Raw genomic sequence first — 20,052 nt, forward strand, 5'->3', positions numbered from 1 at the left:
ATATTTATATTTTATCTGTCAACCCTACCTTCAAGATGATAAGTTGGAGGTCAAAAGGGACAGGAGAGGTGTTTCTCAACAATTTTTGTTGTTGTTGTTGTTGTTGTTGTTGTACAAAACACTTACTATCTGAAAATAAGTGCTAAAAGCAACACCTATCATTTTTGACCATGAGAAAATTCACCACACTTTTCTTATAATTCTCTATGGGACAGTAACCTTGGTTTGAGAACCACTTGTAGGATTGTGTAGGATCATATTCCATGAAGCTAAGAGTCAGGAAATGCATGAGCCAGAACCCACAGACCTTGCAGTCACACAGTCTCAAAAATCCACACATGAAGTCTGTTTTCTGCTTAGTACCTTATTCTGACCTTCCAACTGAGCTCTTGAGGGCACTCATGTGTCTGGCTTGCCTAAACCTATGTGTTTGACAATTTTAGCACCATGAAAACAAGATCCAACAACCACTCCAGATTTCCTCACAGGTTAATTTATAACATATAAAGGGAAAATTAAAACTCACCAAATCTGAAAGATCAATTATAAATATGATAATTATACCTTCAACTTGTGTAGCACTTTAAATTTATTCAAAGCACTTTTCTGTCCATTATCTCATGTGATCATTAGTGTGGTATTTATTAGAGATGAGAGAATGGAATGTCTGCTCAATCTATTGTTACGGCCAATTTGCAACTTCTGATACCGTCAATTTGAAACCACAAATGGGAGAGAGATTCAGTCTCTTTTTCTCCTTCAGGAGTCTGTCAGTTCATCTATCAGTTGTGGGCTTTCTCGAAATTTATTTTTATGACTAGTCCTAGATTTTCCATTAATGTCCCAGGAATATTATCTTTCTGAACCACATGCTTTAGTATGCCAATTTAACCCATTTTGTCTCATATGTGGAATACCTATAAAAACTTTAATATAATACTTAATATATGCTATATAATTATGACATTATAATAATATTTATTAATATACATACATAAAGTCTAGATTATGATTTCCAACCTACTTTGATACACTTGTGTCAATTTCATTGAAATATTCACAAAACTGAAAACTTGGAAATGGGCTAAGGGAAGGATTTTAAATAAAATGACATCAAAAGTAAACAACACATTTTATAATGAACTGTGCTCTTCCCAAGAGCTGTCTGCTGCACTGTGTGAATGCCTGATAAACAGCAGGGGCTCAGTGCATTTTGAATGAATCAATGAGTCAATGAATGAGTGAAGGAACAAATGAACGTTGAACCAAAGTCTGCTTCTGTCCTAATTTAATTTGCTCCAAATCTCACCAGCCTAATGTAGTAGAAAAGGATCACTCTGAAATCTCAGCATCAGCAGCTAGAATTATCCAGAAATCATTTAGTGCAACTCCATGTTGAAGAATACCCTGTCCAGAGCCTTCTGAGATGACTAGTCTCAATGTCATTATGCAGCTGAGATGCCCCAGTCACCAGCGTGCACCCATTCCTGTATTAATCATCAAAGTCTGCTCCGAGACTTTGCAAAAGAAGAAACTTCTTTTTGCTAAGATAAATTTTTGGATGCAATCAAAGTCAATTTCCTTGCATCTGATTCTCAGTAAACAAGATACAGAGCCCTAAGTTACCCAGAGAAGTTGTTGGGGCTCACTTAGTTTTCACGAGCTCTTTGCTCTCTGAGAAAAATGGGGGCTGGAAATCTTACCTCTGCCAGGAAGTTTGGGACTCGTTTTTGTAAGTCATCATCTTTCATTAACATCAGTTTTTGTCCCAATTGGTCATTACATTTTTAGGGTTCCCACGGAGAAAGAAGACAGATCTGATCTGGCTCTAATCTAGGTCACATTTCCTCCTATCATGTGCCAAGTGACTAAATAAACAATGGGAACTATCATCTATTTTAGTTCCAAATAACTGTCAAGTCATAGGTTTAATTCATTCACTTATTCAGCCAGCCAGCCATTCATCAATTCATACAATAAGTATTTGCCCTGTGTACTCTGAGACTGGCGCTAACCTAACCAATATGTGGTTTCATCTTCACAAATATCCTATGATGCTGGCATCATTATTTCCTTAGTCTACAGATGAAGAACGGATGTAATGATATTTAAGCAGCATGCGCAATGTCGTATCACAGAGTCATGGTGAAGCAAAGACTCAAAATGAGTATGTTTTAATCAGCAAGGAGAAGGAGGAGGAGGAGAACAAGGAGGAGGAGGAGAAAGAAGAGGAGGAGGAGAGAAAGGGGAGGCAGAGAAATGTGTTCAGGAAACAGTTACTCTATGGCAATCCAAAGCTCCAGGACCATCTGACAGATACCTTTGAGGAGGCACAGGAGAGTTAACACTGCCCACACAAGCCTCTGCTTTTTCAGGCTTCCGGTGGGCACTACAGACTTAATATTCAGAGGGAAAAAACATGTACAGATTCTGACCTTGAGATCCTTTTTCAGGGTGCTACAGTGTGCACCCTTTACATGTGACTTTTAAAAATGGCCACAGTAGTTATTAAGCATAGTGTCAAAATGCCCTTATGCTTACTTATTATCAAGGAGTCATTTTCCCAGAAATATATTTTTTCATCATGCAAAAAAAGAGGGGGGAAAAAAGTAGAGGAAATGCTTTCAGAATCCCATTTGACAAGCACAGTAAAGATGCAGGGGGCCTAATGAAGCAATAAAAGCGGAAGAGAAGTAGCAACCAGACACAGTGAAGCCACTTGGGCTGTGTCGACTCTGTCTACCTTGGGGGAACTTGTCCAGATACACAACCCATAAAAGCACATTTTACAAGACAAAACTGAAATCTTAGTCAATATTGTGAAGGTACCAGAGCTTTCATAAATAAGGGAGATGGGGGAAGAAAATGCAAAAGAGAAACAGGGAACATAGTGATGACTCCACAGAGGGCCCACGTGTACTTCTTCAGACTCTCCATGAGACTTGGTGACTGAGGAAAATAAAGGCACAGAGAACAATATTTCCTGAACGGGCTGGTTTTTTGGCTTTTTTTTTTTTTTTGGCTTTTTTTGTTTGTTTTTTGAGAGTGGAATGACCTCCCAGTCCCCACAGGACAGTTCTTGGCTAGAGTAAACAGGAGGAGTGTGGACCTGCTGAAGTCCTTATTTTGGACAGAATATGAAAGTCATGAAACAAGAAGCGTATGATAGAGAATTATTGGGACCTTTGGTCAAAAACCACACCTGAGTGGTTAAAGGATTGATGGAAATTTTAGATGAATTGTCCTCGGTCTCAGTCTAGAAGCAGCAACGGGCTCTGTGAAATTTAAACAGATAACAACAACAGCTAATATTTATGGAGCGTCTTCAAGGGGCTGGAGAGGCTGCTATGAATATCACAGGCATCATCCCATCCGAACCCTACTTTCAGAAGAAAAGATGACACTTCCAAAGTGACTTGTCTCAGATCACACAGGTGGTAATAGACAGCTGGATTTGAGCCCAGTGTTAGACCACAGCCCCTTCTCAGAGACAGGTAACAGGACGCACTCTGAAGCAAGATGGCACTGTAGTAGTCCCGTCATTTCCCCCTAACTCCCAGTCACTGCCTGCCCAGACACAATCACACCCTGTGTTCTGGAATCTTTACTTCCCCAGATACAGCTAACCAGCCTCCCCTCGCCCCTCCTTTCCCCTCCTGCTCCTCCCTCACTTGGCAGAGTGAGGGTGACTCTCTGGGCAGCTGGAAGCGGGGCAGGGAGCAGAATGGCCTCAGAACTGCCCAGCAGAGAGGTGGTGAGGCCCCCACCTGGCCAGGGGACCTCTGCCTTGAGCTCAACACACGGCACACGTGGCAGGTCCCTGGCAAGTGGGCAGCTTCTCGGTGCCCAAAAGCCGCAAGGCCAAGAGCATGCACTGCTGTCATTGATCATGACACCGATGACTTGGTGCTTCAAATGGCCCCAGGCCCTTTGGTTACATCATCATTACATCATTTAATTTTTACCAGGAGCCAGTGATGGTGGTGCTATACCCACTTTGCACATCTGGGAAAGAAGGCCCTGTGTATCCTGCAAAGCATGGGTTCAAGCCTTCATGCCCTTTCTTCTCCACCACTTAGGCAGTGCCAGCCTGGTATCAGCCTCAGAGGATCTTTCTCTATGTTTCTCTTCCAACAAGAAGATGTTTTCAGAATGAACTGACAACCTCATGTTTTCTAAGAATGGGACCAATGAAGGGCTGGATGCAGGCTAGACCTGTTGAAGGAGCTGCCAGCCGCAGGTCCCCCACGTGGTGACCATGACTGTCATGAGAAGAGAGAACAGTATGTGTGTGTGTGTGTGGGGGGGGGGGTGCTTCATGCCTAAAGAGAATAAAGGAAAATCAATACTCTGCTTGACGTGAGCTGGGCACCATCACCTAACCCTTCTGTACCAGACCAGGGAAGAAATGGCAACAGGCCACACAGACATGAAGCCCAGCGAGTTCCAGCCGGGTATCTGCCTGACTTCCCTGGATCACGTGTCCAGTTTCAAAAATGACCCTTTTGTGCTCTAATGTTCTTTATTCTCTGGCTTGCTGACAAAGAGGGAATCGCCCAACCATCATCCTCTACCCTACCCATACCCCACCTGATGCAAGGAGACAGCCTCCTTCCTGGAGCTGCCAGCTTCTCCAGCCAAAGGACTGCTTCCCGATGCTACTCCAGGCAGGGCCAGGCAGGGCCAGGCACGTGAGTCACACAAAGCACCCCTTCAGCTCCTCCCCACAGCAGCCATCACCTGAATAACAACAATGGTCTCCATCTGAACCAACAGTGTCCAGTCTGACCCTACGGAGGGTCCCACCCCATCAGGAGCGTGAAGGACGTGGGTGCAGGTGGAGTGCTTAGAACAACAGGATCAATACTGAGGAGCTTTCTGAAAGGAAGGAGCAATGAATCACCCAAAGCAGAATTATTTCCTAACTTATTGTACCGCTGAGACTTTTTTTTTTCCACTTGAGTAGATCAGAATCATATCCTAGAGTTTATTTGAAAATGCCAGTAGAGCAGGGACTGTGGATCAAATTCTTCTAGTAATAAAAAGTCCAGAGATCTCAGTGAAAAAAAAAAATTGTTTTGCCAACATTAGACTTACATAAGATTTCCTGAAATATCTGTTCCCCCATTCATTCATTCAACAAATAGTTATTGAGCACCTATTACAAGTGAGTTCTTGTATTTGAAAATTCAGCAATTAACAAAGCCCCCTTTCACATAGAAGTAACATTCTAGAAAGGAGAAAGGCAACAAATAATAGATAAACATATGTTGGATTTGATGGTAGCTCAGGTATCTTAGCACTGAAAAGACCTTCTGAAGACGTGGATGGAGACAGGAGAGAAAGGGTTTTTCTAGGAAGGCTGAAAAAAAAAACTCATCTAGTAATACTGTTTATTACTTAGCATGAGTAATTTGGGAAATCTTTATACAAAAACAAATTCCATTAGGCAAGTCTAGTTTTCCTTCTCAGGAATACAAAGACTTTAGCTCACTGGGACACATCAAGGAAGAGCCTCAGCTTCCAGCCCTGGGACCCCCAGGGGTCTTCCTAGCCTGGCACAATGTTCCTGGACTGTGAATGGGTTAAGGTGACAGTGCCTGCGCTCACAGCACTGCACAAACAGTGCGCGTCAGGCGTTCTAAGCAAGCTTCATCTTTCCTGTCTCCCAGTCCCAGGCTGTCAGTCAACTGTCACTCGTCTGCACATCAGCAGCGGGTACACATCACCAGGCTGTCAGCGAGGCAGCTGATGAGACTCGGCTCAAGGCTGTCAATCATCTTTGTTTCTCTTCTCCGCTCAAGAAATATTTTGGCTGGGAGAAACAAAGACACTTGGGCGATCGTGGCTCAGAGTCAGGCATTTACTCCTGCACGAGAATATAAGATCTTACAGGGACACTGATCATGCCTCCTCCCCCATGGGGCTAGGGTGGACAGAGGAGCAGCAAGACTGTTTTATTAGTACAAACTTTAAAATCCTCATTCTAGTTTCCTGAGTAAACCTTGATGAATTCCCGAACGAGCAAAAAACAGGACTATAAAACAATGATAACTTGAAGTTATCTGATCCATGCCTCGAAAGATAAATAAATAAGCAAACAAATAAATAAATAAGGCAGCTCCCAGGGTGGATGACTGCTCCGTTAGAAATGATTCACCACCACGGATCAGGCAGCCTTTGGAAAGGGAGCAACTGCAGGACTGCTGGGGTCCTTAATCTCCTGGGGACTTCTGAAACACACTCTGGGGCCCAAGGAGGCTTGGGGAACACTCACTTGGGAAGGAAAGGACCCCAGGAAGTGGCTTAGCAGGGCTGCAGCAGGAGTCACTTTGTTGAACATAAACACATTCTAACAGCCCATTGTCTGACCTACCATCTGCCCCCTCAGCCAAAATATTTAGAGTGCGGCTCCATGCCCTTGTAAACCCACAGTATCCAAATCTAAAGAGATGCTTCCAGCGACAAGTTTTGATTGAGTGGCAAGTCCCTGGTGGCCTGCTCTACCTCCTTGGTCACTGTTGTAAAATCACTACCTGCATATATTAGCATAAGTAATCAGGTAAGCATGAAAAGATCCAGTAGTACTAAGCTGTCTAAGAATCCCTCAAATTAAATATATACATTTAATTAAATACATATATATATATATATATATATATATATATATATTTAAGGTATCTGTAAATTAAATATATATATATATATATATACCTAGTGACTTTGAAATAGACTTAGCAACTCTTGGAATTTTTAATCATGTTTATCAAGAGCCCTATTACCTATCAAGTGCCAGACACTCTGGATTGACTGGCTCACGCCAGAGGCAGGTCTGTCATCTCAGTGTTTGTGACAGTGGGAATGTTTTCCCCTCTGTCAGAGCCTTTCATATATGTGCAACACTGATTTCTGAAAACACATCTCTCTCTGATCTAACCGGACATTAATTGCTTTTGTGTTGATGTGTCTATGCCTCTTGGTCTGATAGCACAACTAGCAAATCTGATTTCTGACAAGCTGGCTGAACCTAATCAGGACAGATCAGCTGCTACCCAAGGTGCCACAGGCTGTGATTTGAGGATCTTTACAGAGTTATCACTTGCAGGAAAGACAAGGAACTATAATTCTGTCAACACCAATCCCAAACTGTAGGTCCTAAAGCAGCTGTGGCCTCCCCCCTTCTCCAAGAAAAGATAGCCCTGGTCACATAAATACCAAATAAATACCTGAGATAATTGATAAAATGGAATTAGAAGGATGTGGCTGATACAGTGTTGGTGAGGCCTTTTTTTTTTTAAAGAAACCTTCACAAGCAGAACATGGGGTATCAAGTGAGAGCCATCAAGGATAAAAGAGGGTCGCAGAGAAGAGACGCATGAAAAGTTTCCGTCCCTGCACTCCCACTTATTACTGGGTGGCTCGGTTCATATGGGCTCCACTCTCTAAACAGGCAAGTGCCCAAACAGTCTAAGCCTCGAAGGACATCTCTGAGCACAGACGCACTGCCACCCGGTGACAGTGTCTTGACGGGAAGCGAGAGCCCTGTCAGGACCAGGGTGTTGCTGTCAGCCTGTCAGCGCGGCGCTACTCTCCGAAGACCCCTGTGGTTTCCTTACAGGTGCAAAAAGAATATTAGAAAAATAAACTTCTTTCTTACTGTATCGCTTTGGTCCATCTTCCAAACAAAATGAAAGGGTTAATGTGGCGTCATCTTCAAAAAATTCAGTGGCAAACGCGTCCCACCAGAGGTTGTCACTATCCTGCAAAGAGACAGATCATTTATTTAACAGGCGAGAGCGTAAAATAGCTCAAAGAGGACAAGAAAGAGGAAGAGAAAGAAAAGCCCAGTGGCTGCAGGCTTGGGGCTTGGCATATGTGCGTGGGTGTGCAGGCGAGTGTGGCGGCTGCGTGGTCACTCTTCAAATTAATTGCCTCAAATGGGACCGAATCCCAATTCAATAAGCCAGCTAAAACCAACGCAATGAAAATTAATTCTTGAGGATATATTTGGGGAGATTTAATAAATATCCTAAGGAACACAATGTGATGTTTTTTAACAAACTAGCTTGCATTTAATGTAAAATATATGAGGGTTTTTTCTTTTTTTCCCTCTCCCTCTCTGCTCTCTGAAGAGCCCATTTCTACAAAAAGAAAACACAACATTTCAACCCAACTAACAGGGATAATTTTTAAAAGTAATTTAACCAAAAAGGGATGCTCTACTCTATGCAGCTATTTCTATAAAAGATAAAGGTATCGCCACACAGATGGGTGGACAGAGAGACGGACAGACGAGTTTGCGCACAAGCAACGGGCACATGCATGTGGACTGAGCTTGAAGAATGCTGAAGATAACAGGCAACCACCATTTTTACGATAAAATAGCAACAAGACATCGTATTACAACAATTATTAAAAATTGAGAAGTCGGGCAGCAGGCAGGCTGTCCGCCTGGGCTGAGTTTGGTTTGGGTTGAGTGATTCTCTGGCTCATCCAGAAAACACTTTGGTCCACCTTAAGGCATTGAGAACCACTGCTGGTATCCACGGGGAAAAGGGGGCCTCCTGCAGCCGGGGAGAGGAGAACTTGCACCCCAACCCCACCCTGTGTCTAGGGCTCCATCTGCCCCCAGATTCTTAGGCACAGTCCTTCTTCAGGGAGTTGCTGGTGGGTGCCAGAACTGAGGACAACGTGCTTCCCTGCTGCCTGTCAGCTGGGAGGGGGGACAGACAGGGGATGGCCACTCCCCACTCATTTGTCGCCTCCACTGGGGCCCTGGCCAAGACACAGCAGGCCTCCCTGCTGCCCATGAAGTTGTGCTGCTTATGACAACATGAGGTTGTTGTCCCTGGCAGGCCACAGGAATGAGCCTTCTGTCCCAGCAAGGAGAATTAAGGAACCATGGAAGATGGATGCTGCCCTCTCCTCCAGAAAGGGAGAAGCTCGGACAAATGAACGTTTGTGTGTCTCTCTCTGGCTTCTGTAAATATAAAACCACCCGAGAACAGTGCATGGATCCACCTACAAACCACCCCCTTTTCTCCTTTCAAAAAAAACAAAGTTTTTATTGAGCACTTACTATATTCAGGGACTTAGAATACACAGCTGCAAGAGGGATCGGTCCCTTTCCTAAAGAGCTAAAAATCCACTAGCAGAAGACAGTCAAATGAGCAACAGGCAGGCAGCCCCGCTACATGTGTGAGGTCACAGCCCACGAGCTCAATGCTGTGTCAACTGTGGGAGCTGTTAGAAAAGTCAGTGAGCTTGGAAGCAGAGGAATAAGTTACGCAAAGCGATCCTGTCTGGGGGGCTGGGTGCTTTGGTTTATTTGACTTCGAGTTGCTTCCCATATGGAAAAGGAGTCGCCACCTACCACACACTATTCTGTATTCTGTATATTTTCCTACTTAATCCACACTGCTACCCTGTTTCCAATTTTATTTTCCCTCCAACACAAACATAAGCTTCTTGTGAGCAGGGCCTTGGCTTTGTTCCCTGCTCCCTGTACCAGCCCCCAGCATGGTGTCTAGCCCACGGGATACTCAATAAAGTACTTCAGTGAACGAACGGAGCTGCTCACAGGATCATTCCTACTTTGCAACTGCAGAAACTAGAACTTAGGTGGTGAACGTACTTTACTCAAGCCCACTCAGCTAAGGGACGGCAGAGATGGAATTTAAACTCAGACACAGAACATCCCAGAGCAGCCCCTGCCTGGCTCTGCCACATTTCCCCGACAGTCGTTGGGAGGTGGCAGTTAGGTTTCAAAGAGAAGGAACCAAGAGCCAGAGGGAATATTTTTATCTCAGGTTGGTGTTTTCCCCGAATTCCTTGTTTCTTGCGCAGATGTGTCACCAGAGCCCCTGCAGGAAAGAGAGTCTGGTGCTACTATATCCCTGACGGGAGTCACCTCTCCACACCCACCAGTGCTGCCTCTTCCCAGCCACTTGAACTTGAGAGACTTATTTTAATTCCTGAGCACATTTTCTTATTGGAAGTTGATGACAATAGTAATAATAACCATCTGGCAAGTGGGCAAGAGGATTCGGCGGGTACTAACGTCCCATGAGACTCCATAGAGCATCGTGAAGATCGGCAAGACTTCCTTTCCCTGCCATCTCTAACGTCATTTCGAGGGCAAGAGACACCCCATATTCTAAAGAACTGCATCAAAAATAAACTTTACAAAACAATCTGTAAATGAAGTGCTTTTCCTGTCCTTGTGACTGTTGGCAACCCGCTTACCTAGCAACAGCATCTCTCTACCGTGCTGGGGACAGCCTGAGTAAACTCCCCTCTGCCTGGCATCAGAGAGCGGCAGCCACCGGCAGCCACCAGATCAGGGCTCCACCTCCATCTCCTATAGTCGACTCTTGGTCTCTGGCATTTCCCCTGGAAAATGAGCCCACGAAAGGCAAAACCTACGGGAACCCCGGCTGACCAGAGGGCTGCTGGGAGAAAAGACGACTCTGGCTAAAACGAGGCACAAGAACTGTCTGTGAGCAGCCATGAGGTTGCACAGGGCGGAGGTAAGTGAGCTCAGCACAAGTGGCACCAGGCGTCATGATCCCAGAAGAGATGTCATTGGATTTAGTTGACGGTAACAGGACATGGAGGGAGTGGGCATCTCAGGAAAGGTTGTTAGGGAGGATACACACACGAAAATAACTGACTTTGATCAAAAAATAGAAGAATATCCCCCAAATAAAAATGTCATTTTTAATTTTTAATGTGAGGCACAGAACAGGTAGGCAAAATGATGTTTTCTGCTTGAAGCAATGAATGGAATTCCTTATGGTCCCATCACAAACCTAGCACGGGAAGCTCACTGTACAAAGTTGTCCAGGGATCTTAACTGCTGACTCCACGGCGTCTCTTGGCTGGTGACTTTGAACTGGCATAACAGTTCTTCACAATGTGTTCAAGTTATAATTGTCAACCTCCCTTATGGCCCCCCACCCGATACGAAGCTTTTGAGTGAGTCCTGAGCTATGAGAGGACAAATGTGAGAGGAACAAAGGGGTACAGCTTGAAGATAAAATGACTAAATGTTGAGTCCAGGCCAGTCCTGGCAGACTGCATATAATGGAAGCTGATTGTGGACACAGCCTACATTTGAGGGCCCCAAGGTTAATGATAGTACCCATAACCAGCACTTCCAAGTGCTTTGCCTCTATTGGACCATCTTAGATTCACAACTGCCCTAATTACTATCAGGGGGCAGAGTCATCAGCCTTAGTGAGAATCCCAGTTCCTAACCTCTGAGGTACATTGACATGAATATATGAATTCTGCGTCTTACTAGCTGGACGACCTGATTCAATTCCCCTAACTGCTTTGCATCTGTTTGCATATTTGGTAAGTGTAATAATAATGTCTGTGGACTGTGTGGATTAAGAAAGTCCAGCACACAGTAGCTGACCAATAAATGCCATCTATTAGTGTTCATTATTATCTCATTTAACCCTTAAGTTATTTGTAGTCTGAATTTAGTCCAAAAAGTTAAGCTACTCCAACAAGACCAGGCAGCAAGCAAATGGTGATAAAGTTTACATTCTAGCTTGACTCCAATGGATGCTTTCTTTTCCAAATAATTCTGCCTAAAAAGTGATTCTGTACCTTAGGTTGAACAGCAGAGTGGTACCCTAGAGCTGGAGGAAGCAGTCAGCCAGCACTGGTCCAAGGAGCATCCTCTTTAGGTAATTTTCTCCTCCAGCCTTTCCTGGGTCTCAGCCTTTTGTTGTGGTCACATGGCTTTCCTAATAATAAGCCTCCTGTCTGAACACCTTTCCCTTCCATTTTGCTGCCTGGGACACAGCAGCTGGGATCAGTTAACACAACTTTGTAGAATAAATTTGCATAATAAAGAGGACAGGGCTTTAAGAAGTGACTGAAATGCAGCCACCAGGACCTGGCTGAATCAGATCAGAATCCCTATAGGGGATCTAGCAACCCAGACAGGTGGAACTGAGTTCTTGGCCATGCAGCATGCAAGACAGGGGCTGGAGGACTCTTCTCATCTCCAAGTGAGGAAGGAAGAGGGCAACGCAAGTGTGAAAGGAAGGGTGCTGGTTAAAATCCAGCAGTTCTGTGTCCAGGCTAGTAGTTCCACCTCTTGATTGTAAACTTTGGCCCAACATCATTGGAAAATGGCAGACCCAAGGAGTGAGTCCACAGTTCTGTTAGATCAGGAGTGTGGCCAAATTCAGGAAGCTGCATAAGTAAAGTTATCCCAGCTGTTCTCTGACAAGAACTCACTACACCTGGGTTCCCCTCCCAGATCTGGAGGGAGAGCAGGTGTGGCTGTCCACTCACTGCACACAGGCAACTAATGACCTGAAATCAGCGAACTTGGAAATTCACAGGAGATGTATGAAGACTGACTGGTCAGTGGAGATCAACTTTGGGGATTTTCAGTAAAGGCTGTGGCACATCCCTTAAAACCCAGCCGGGAGCCTGGGGCCCTGATCCAGGTGTGGGGTGGGCACATACACCTGCTGCTGGCAGACGGGAAATAAACACTTGCTGTATACATCCTAAGAAAGATTTAGTCCAGGGAAAGATCATTCTTCCCACACTAGAAAGGAACCAGCACAGTCAGGATCCCAAGTCGCCTCCCAGCTGGGCCCCTGTGTGGCCAAGGAGCCTCCTCTGCTCACCTTTCCCAGCCAAGCGCTCCTGGGGAACTGCTTCCTGCCTTCCTGCCCTTTGTACATCATTCTTGGGGCCTGGAAAGTCCAGCAAATGCTGAAACCACTTCAAGGGCCCTCTTCTGCCGTCTCCTGCGCTGGGGAAGCGTGCCCGCTATTCCCAAGTGGAGTTCTTATTTAATTATAACCAAATCAGCACTTGTGATATCCACTTATCCACAGTTCCGAATGCCGTGGCCGACCAGATGCCTTATGGACAGGGACAGGGTATTAAGAGTCTCTCTGTCCTCACCAGAATTTCCACCTATAAACTAGTATCCAAGAGAGGAGCAGGACAAACTAATGAACACCCCTCATGCTGTAGGAACCTGAGAAGTGGAAGCTCAGTGGCAGGGGACCAGGACAACGTTCAAGCGAAGCCTCTAGGTCAAGCTGTGGCTGTCTCTCTCCATCTGTGATGCTCAGAAATTCATGTTGAGACAAAAATTTTAAAGTCTCTGCCATTCACAGAGCCAGCTTTTGGGTGGGGATCTTTCTAGCACACAAACACGCTCCGCTGTCCCTTAACTAAGCCAGGCTTTACTTTATTTGCTTTAAAAAAATAGAGAGCTGAGGATAGTAGGGAAAGACCCATGGCCCATTACCCAGAATTAACCGTTATTGAAATGGCATCTTAATTTCCTTTTTAAAAAGGAATTAAAAGTCATAAATAAAACTAACGCCTGGATACCAATACCCTACAGTATATTTTTCTCTGTCTTCCTCAGACCCCATGGATCTTCCTAGCCCATCTTTTAATTTACATTTCTATATATTTTTTAATGTATATATAATATGTAAATTATATATGTATCTGATTCCATTATATATAATTCTACTTTGTTTTTAATAATTTATTCAAATGATATAATATATAATGTTTCCTTCCTTGAACATGATTGTTTAATTCAACATTGTTTTTATTTGTACTTTATTTATTTACTTATTCATTTGTGTGGAGCTAGGGAGCCAACCCAGGCCAGCACAGCAGCTCCAGCATTGTATTTAGAGCCCTGTCCATTTTACATTTGCAAGCCTCTCCTCTCCTGTGTAAGCTGCGTAGTAATGCACGGAATGAAGGAAATATGTTTTATGTAACATCATGCTACTAATGGTGTCTAGTTTCTAATTTTTGCCACGACGGCAATGCTGCCCTAAGAACCCGGGCAGCATCTCTTTGTGTATCTGTGCAAGAGTTCCAGGCGTGCACTTAAGTGGCCATAGGCGTGGGGCACACACACCCGTCTGGTTGGGTTGCTTCACTAGAGGATCCTGGACTTCTGATCTGACTCACGCATAGGTCCCTCCATCCAAGCTTGGTTTTCCCAGTGGGATCTGGTGGTAGGAGAAGCATGATAACAAAACAGAGACCAGCTCTGCCGGGAGAGTGAGCCTCTCCAAGTCCAAAGAAGACAGCAATGCAATAATAATGAGGAGGGGGATACAGTTGGCCTATCATTCTCTTAAAGGAGAAGTGTACATTGGGCCGGCATTAACAGAAACGAGGATCACTTCCTGACGCTGATAGAGAAAGGACGCACAGGTTCTCTATGGGCCTCCAGTGACCCATGGGAGAGCAGGCTCCAGACCCCGTGCCCAATTCTTGTGCATTCCAGCACTGCACACCTGCCAGACAGCTTTGGATCCAGGACTTGCTTTTCCCAAAGGACGGGCACTTCCAGTCCTTGCTGCGTGTTTCTTGTCTGAACCACAAATGGTTAGTGCTTATCGAATATTAATAAGTGAAAAGTGAGTTCTTTCCCCAAAGCTGGAAGGTAACAATAGCATGCAGTGACTTTCAGGTAAATATCATGAAATTAACTCAGCCTGAACACTGGCAGTGTTGCCTACCATTCTTGTATATTTTAATTAGGTAGAAAGACTTTTGAACCTTCTCCATTCTCAATCGTTCCCTATATGCATTTCTGTGACTAAAACCCTTGGTCCTTTTGTACTCATCTCAGGTGAACCTGAGTTGCACCAAATCATACATCAGGATGAGGGATACACTCATGTCAAACGGCAGAAGAGTCTTAATTATATTTAAAAATCCACAAAAGCACTTTGCTTCTGTCCCAGATTCTACCCTGTCTCAGCCCTGTCCTTCTCCACCAAAAACAGGATTCTGGCGCAGGGGCTGCCCCCCGGCATCTTTAACTTAAGCAGTGACAGGTTACGTGGGATTTTTGCCAGAGTAATTATTTTTTCAATTCAACAATAATGAGAAATTACCATGGCAACCATTTGTCACATGATACACATACACCCCCTCCAAAGAATGAACCATCTTACAGCATCTATTCCTTCAAAATGTGTGTGTGTGTGTTTAATTAAAATAAACTTAAATAGGTCAAAGTTGAGGGTATTACGAAAAGGTCCAAAATGGGCAGGGCCTTGATGTGCTTCAGTGTCCTGTGGTTCTAGAAAATGCGAACATCTCATCTTACTAGACCACCCCCTTGTACACACACGCACGGGTAAGACTCGACTGACTTGTTGTGTCTTTCTGTGTGGTCACTCTCACTTTGCACACCTCAGCTAAATTCTCAGAAGACACTGAAGAAAGAGGAAATGTGCCTCAAGTGACAGAGGAGAAGAGCCTTAGCCCCACCTGCCTTTCCTGCGTCACTTTGTCTGCCACATGCACAGATGGAAGCAGGACACAAAAAAGATCCCAAATCCCTTGCCTTCTGCTTCTCACGGAGTCCCCCTCACAACGAAGGAAGTGCAGGTCGTCTTTATGCTGTACTTCCTGTCATGTTTTATGAGTCCTCTTTCTTCCTTAATCTCTAGTCACCCTTTTCTCCAAACCTGGGTGCCTGCATGTTAAACATGTTTATTCTGAATCAGCCACAATTAACACCAACAGTCAACAGTCACATGGTGCTTACTGTGGACCGGCCAGTGTTCCCAACCCTGTGACTGTAACTCCCTAAACCCCACAGTGACCCCAAAAGAGAAGTTCTGTTATCAACCTCATCTTACAGATGAGAAAACGAAGGCACTGGGAAGTTCAACACCGGCATAAGGCTGCAGAGCCATCAGATGTGGAGGAAGAATTCAAGTGCAGGGACGCTGGTTCCTGAGTTTGGACTCTATATAACCACTCACGATGATGTTCCGTTATCCACAACAATATCCTTCAAAACATCTTAGCTGTCCCAACATTCAATTGATGCTAAGTGTGCTCAATGTTTGGGGCTCCCCCTCCTGAACACACAGACAAAGCAAGGCTTCCCACCACCCCCGAGGAATTCCAGATGGAGACACAGAATTAGAAGTAACGGAGTAGGACCACTTGCCCTCTCATAACTGCAAAGGCATGTAACAGGCACAGACAGCATTTTAAATTCCCTCTTTTTTTTTTTTTTTTTTTTAATCTCTATGGGAATTTTTAAAAAGTCTCATGTCCCATAGGCTGAATTTTCCTTCTCTAATTCTTAACTTTGATTTTGTTTGTTCTTAGCTAAATTACATTTTATTTAACAGTAAACATTAGTTATCATCTTAAAAGAGAAACCTAAAATGGCCTATAACCAACATAGTAAATTGTGTCATTGGCAGAGCCTTTGAGGGCTTCAGTAGCAATTCAAGGCTTCCCTCTTAGACAACACTGCTGCCTCCTGTTCCCTAGAACACGAGGATTTGGCCCTGGGGAAGGAGCATATTAAAATGGCAGAAAGACAAACAAGACTTGGCATCTGCAGACTGAGCTCTTCAGCAAAAGACACACCAGTGCCCCCCAACACCTGGTAAATTCATGTGTTTTCATCTCCATCTCTGACCCACCAAGTCATTAGTTAATTGTGAACATTCCAAAGAGAAGGGCTACTAGAATCATCTAAAAATAATGACACACACACACATCCAAATTGAGCATATTGCCACTGGACTTACCATAGCTGTAATGAAATAATAATTTTTCCTCCTGAGTTCGGATTCCTATCAGCTTCATAAGATCTATACTTACATTTTGCTCACAAAGAAAAGATAAATCTGTCGAGGAGACCACATTATTCTCCCTCTTGAGCTTCCACAGGGCATGCAGCCTTTTCTCTCCCAGACCCAGACTTGGCACAGCCCGGAGGACGGCAACTACATAATAGATACCAGGAACTTACCAGAATCTTTATTCACTTTAATTTTTTAAAATAAATACATGCCATGAATTAAAATAATACCTAATACCTGGCAAGTGAGCAACAAATAATTACTCCATTATATATATTTAGTTTGTATTGTTATTAGTCCTCACATTATCCATCTCAGGTCACTACTTCTATTATCCTGATTTAAACAGGGAAACTGAGGCCCAAGGAGATTAAGAAATGAGCCCAAGGTCACAGACTAGGTAAGTGGCAACATTGACATTGACATCCTCTCTCATTCCTGCACTTTGGTTTCTATCCACAAAGTTCCACTCACTGTTCTAATTTGGAGTATTCTGGTGTGAAAGAAAAGTGGTCTTTTTCATGTTATTTCATATTATTAAATCTCCTACCTTATACTCAAACATGAAAACATGACTCTAACATATCAAATATAACACCACAAGGGGCCTTATGCGAAGCCACTTTGGCAATGACGAAGCAAGGCATTAACCCTAGGTGCACAGGTCTCCTTGGTGACAGTTCTGTGGCAAGGAGCAGCGTGCCTCAGATGACATCACACCACTAGGGCGTGAGAGGTCCTGGGAGGCTGGGTCCTGCCATGAGGTAGCAGCTCATATATCTCGAGAAAAACTCAACATGAAGTCAGGCACAAATTTTCCATTCCAACATAAAAGCAGCAGACAACAGAACATTTCTGGGAAAACTTGCAAGATGCAAAAGCTTGCTTTTCTGGCCCACCTGATTTCATCTGAATAGTTGATCAAATGACAGAAATAATTCATCAGTAAAAGTGGGAGATCTCACCAGGACAGAGGCCTTAGGAAGCCACTGGAAAAGAAAGTATTTTTTTCCCTTTTCTTCTTGGATAAAACGAAAAAAAGATTCTGATTCACAAAGATAAATAAAGGAAACTCAATATATCCTCTTGAAGGTTGACTGTTTCCATTGTCTTCTGTTTACACATCTGTTTGCCAGGAGATTGAAGTCTTCTGTAATGTGCCAGCCGACACCCAAGTCTATCAGAGCGCCCAGATTTTCCCCAGAACTCCAGAACTGTGGTCCAGCTGCCTCACTGACCCCGACTTCTTAACCAAACTGGGGTCTCAGAACCAGTCCTTCCACCTCCCCCACCTCCACCCACCCTACCTTTTCTCCCCAGTCTTTTCCATCTCAACAATGTGATTGTAGTTTTCCAGTTGTTCAGGCCAACATTTTTGGACATATGCTTAATTCTTATTTTTCCCTAACTCTACACCTCCAACCCAGCAGCGAATCCCACAAATATCCCTCCAGCCCTCCAGTGGAAATCCTTCCAGGCTTCTCTCCCTCCCCCACCACCCCCTCTCTCCTCCCCCATCATCCCCTCTCTCCCTCCCCCACCACCCCCTCTCTCCTCCCCCAGTGACTACAGCCTGGATAGAGGTGGTTACTTCCTAATGCATCTCCCTGCCAGCACCCTAGGGCCCTGCAGAACACTCAAGCTGGCCTTTTAGCCACAGCAGTTAGATTGTATCCTCCTCCTAGGGACCCGCTGTGGCTGCTCAGGGCTGCTATCTCCGGGAGCCCACTGCCTGTGCCCCCGGACTTGGCCCCACGTTGGGCTCACTCCCAGCACAGCTCAGACATCTAGGCTCTTGCCAGGGGCCCTGCCTCCTGTCCCAGGGCCACCCTTTGCTCTGCCACCAGCTAGTGTCCCCTACCAGGGCGTTTGGACCAGCTGTTGTCCCCATACGGGGGCGGGGGGTGCCTTTCCTTTACGGGTATGGCTTTCTCCCTGTTGTCATTCAAGTCTCAGCTTCCATGTCACCTCAGACCATGCAATCTACAGAAGCCCAGGAGCCATCACACCAGACTCTGTCTTCCCCCAGGGAAGCCCAGACCACTCCCTGGGTCCTGTTAGTTCGCTGGTTGTCTCCTCCTCTAGGAAACAGCATTCACTGGCAGCACAAGCACCTACTTCCTGCCTGACTGTGAAGCATACATAGGTGCTTTATAAATGACTGCCTGAATAAATGAATATACAAAAAAGTGCATTAAACAAATGAAAAATAAGAAAAGATAAATCTGTCGAGGAGACCACATTAATCTCCCTCTTGGGCTTCCACAGGGCATACAGCCTTTTCTCTCCCAGACCCAGACTTGGCACAGCCCGGAGGACGGCAACTACATAATAGATACCAGGAACTTACCAGAATCTTTATTCACTTTAATTTTTTAAAATAAATACATGCCATGAATTAAAAGCATTAAAAATATTCATGCCCTTTGACTCAGTAATTCTATTTCTGGGAATGCATCCAAAGGACATAATCCAAAAATATGTAAATGCTTTATACGCAAAAAATTATTCACCACGGGCGTGTTCACAATAGGCAAAAAACAAAAAAGCTAGGAACAATGTGCTTATCCTACGACGGAGGAATGATTCAAGACACTGTATGTCCACTAGAGAGAAAAGGGAATTTTTAAAAAAATCATGTTTACACATGGTCTATAACAACACAAAAGCACTTTTACATTATAATGTAAAATGAAGAAGAAGGTCAGGACACGCAGAGAAGCAGGACAGAACAGGGGACGGGTGGCAGAGGCAGGCCTGGGAAACGAGAATGCCATGGAGCACTGCGGAGGTGACTTATTTGATAAGGAGTGTTGGGACAAATGGCTTTTCACGTGGAAAAGACAAATAGGTACATTATATCTCACATAATCAAACATAAGTTCTGGACAAATTAAACATCAATAAAGAAAACCAAGATTTTCAAACTACTAGAAGAAAAGAGGAGAGGATATCTTTCTTTAGGATCTCAGATCAGTGGGGAAAGTTTGCAAACATGCTGAGAAGATGAATCACATGAGAAGTAAACTCATCAAAATACAAACATTTCAGAAGACTTAAAACATTGTTTACAATGTTGTAGTACAGAGGACAACCTGGGAAAGGATTAGCACCTAGCATAAATAACAAGCTGCTATAAATCAATATCTCTCTAGTATAAAAAAGCCACAGATGTGAAACAGTAACAGTCTCAGAAAATCACCAATTGGTCAATAAAGGTATGAAAACATTGCCTGTAATTCCAGCAGTTTGGGAGGCTGAGACAGGAGGATCACAAGTTCAAAGCCAGCCTCAGCAACTGCGAGGCACTAAGCAACTCAGTGAGACTCTGTATCTAAATAAAATACAAAATAGGGCTGGGGGTGTGTCTCAGTGACTGAGTGTCCCTATGTTCAATCCCCATTCCTAAAAA

The 20,052-nt window shown here is 44.3% G+C and overlaps 1 protein-coding gene across 11 annotated transcripts in view; it reads right to left on the bottom strand.

The window, feature by feature from the left end:
- LDB2 (LIM domain binding 2) overlaps positions 1 to 20,052 on the bottom strand; it is a 346,376-nt gene that overhangs the window by 207,379 nt on the left and 118,945 nt on the right. For all 11 annotated transcript variants that reach the window (XM_081303136.1, XM_081303135.1, XM_081303134.1 and 8 more), the window contains exon 2: positions 7,658 to 7,760. In XM_081303136.1, the coding sequence (XP_081159262.1) occupies positions 7,658 to 7,760 (103 nt within the window). The remainder of the gene's footprint in view (positions 1 to 7,657; positions 7,761 to 20,052) is intronic.

The sequence above is a fragment of the Spermophilus citellus genome (genome assembly GCF_964194105.1).
Source record: "Spermophilus citellus genome assembly, chromosome: 8".
NCBI classification, from domain to species: domain Eukaryota; kingdom Metazoa; phylum Chordata; class Mammalia; order Rodentia; family Sciuridae; genus Spermophilus; species Spermophilus citellus.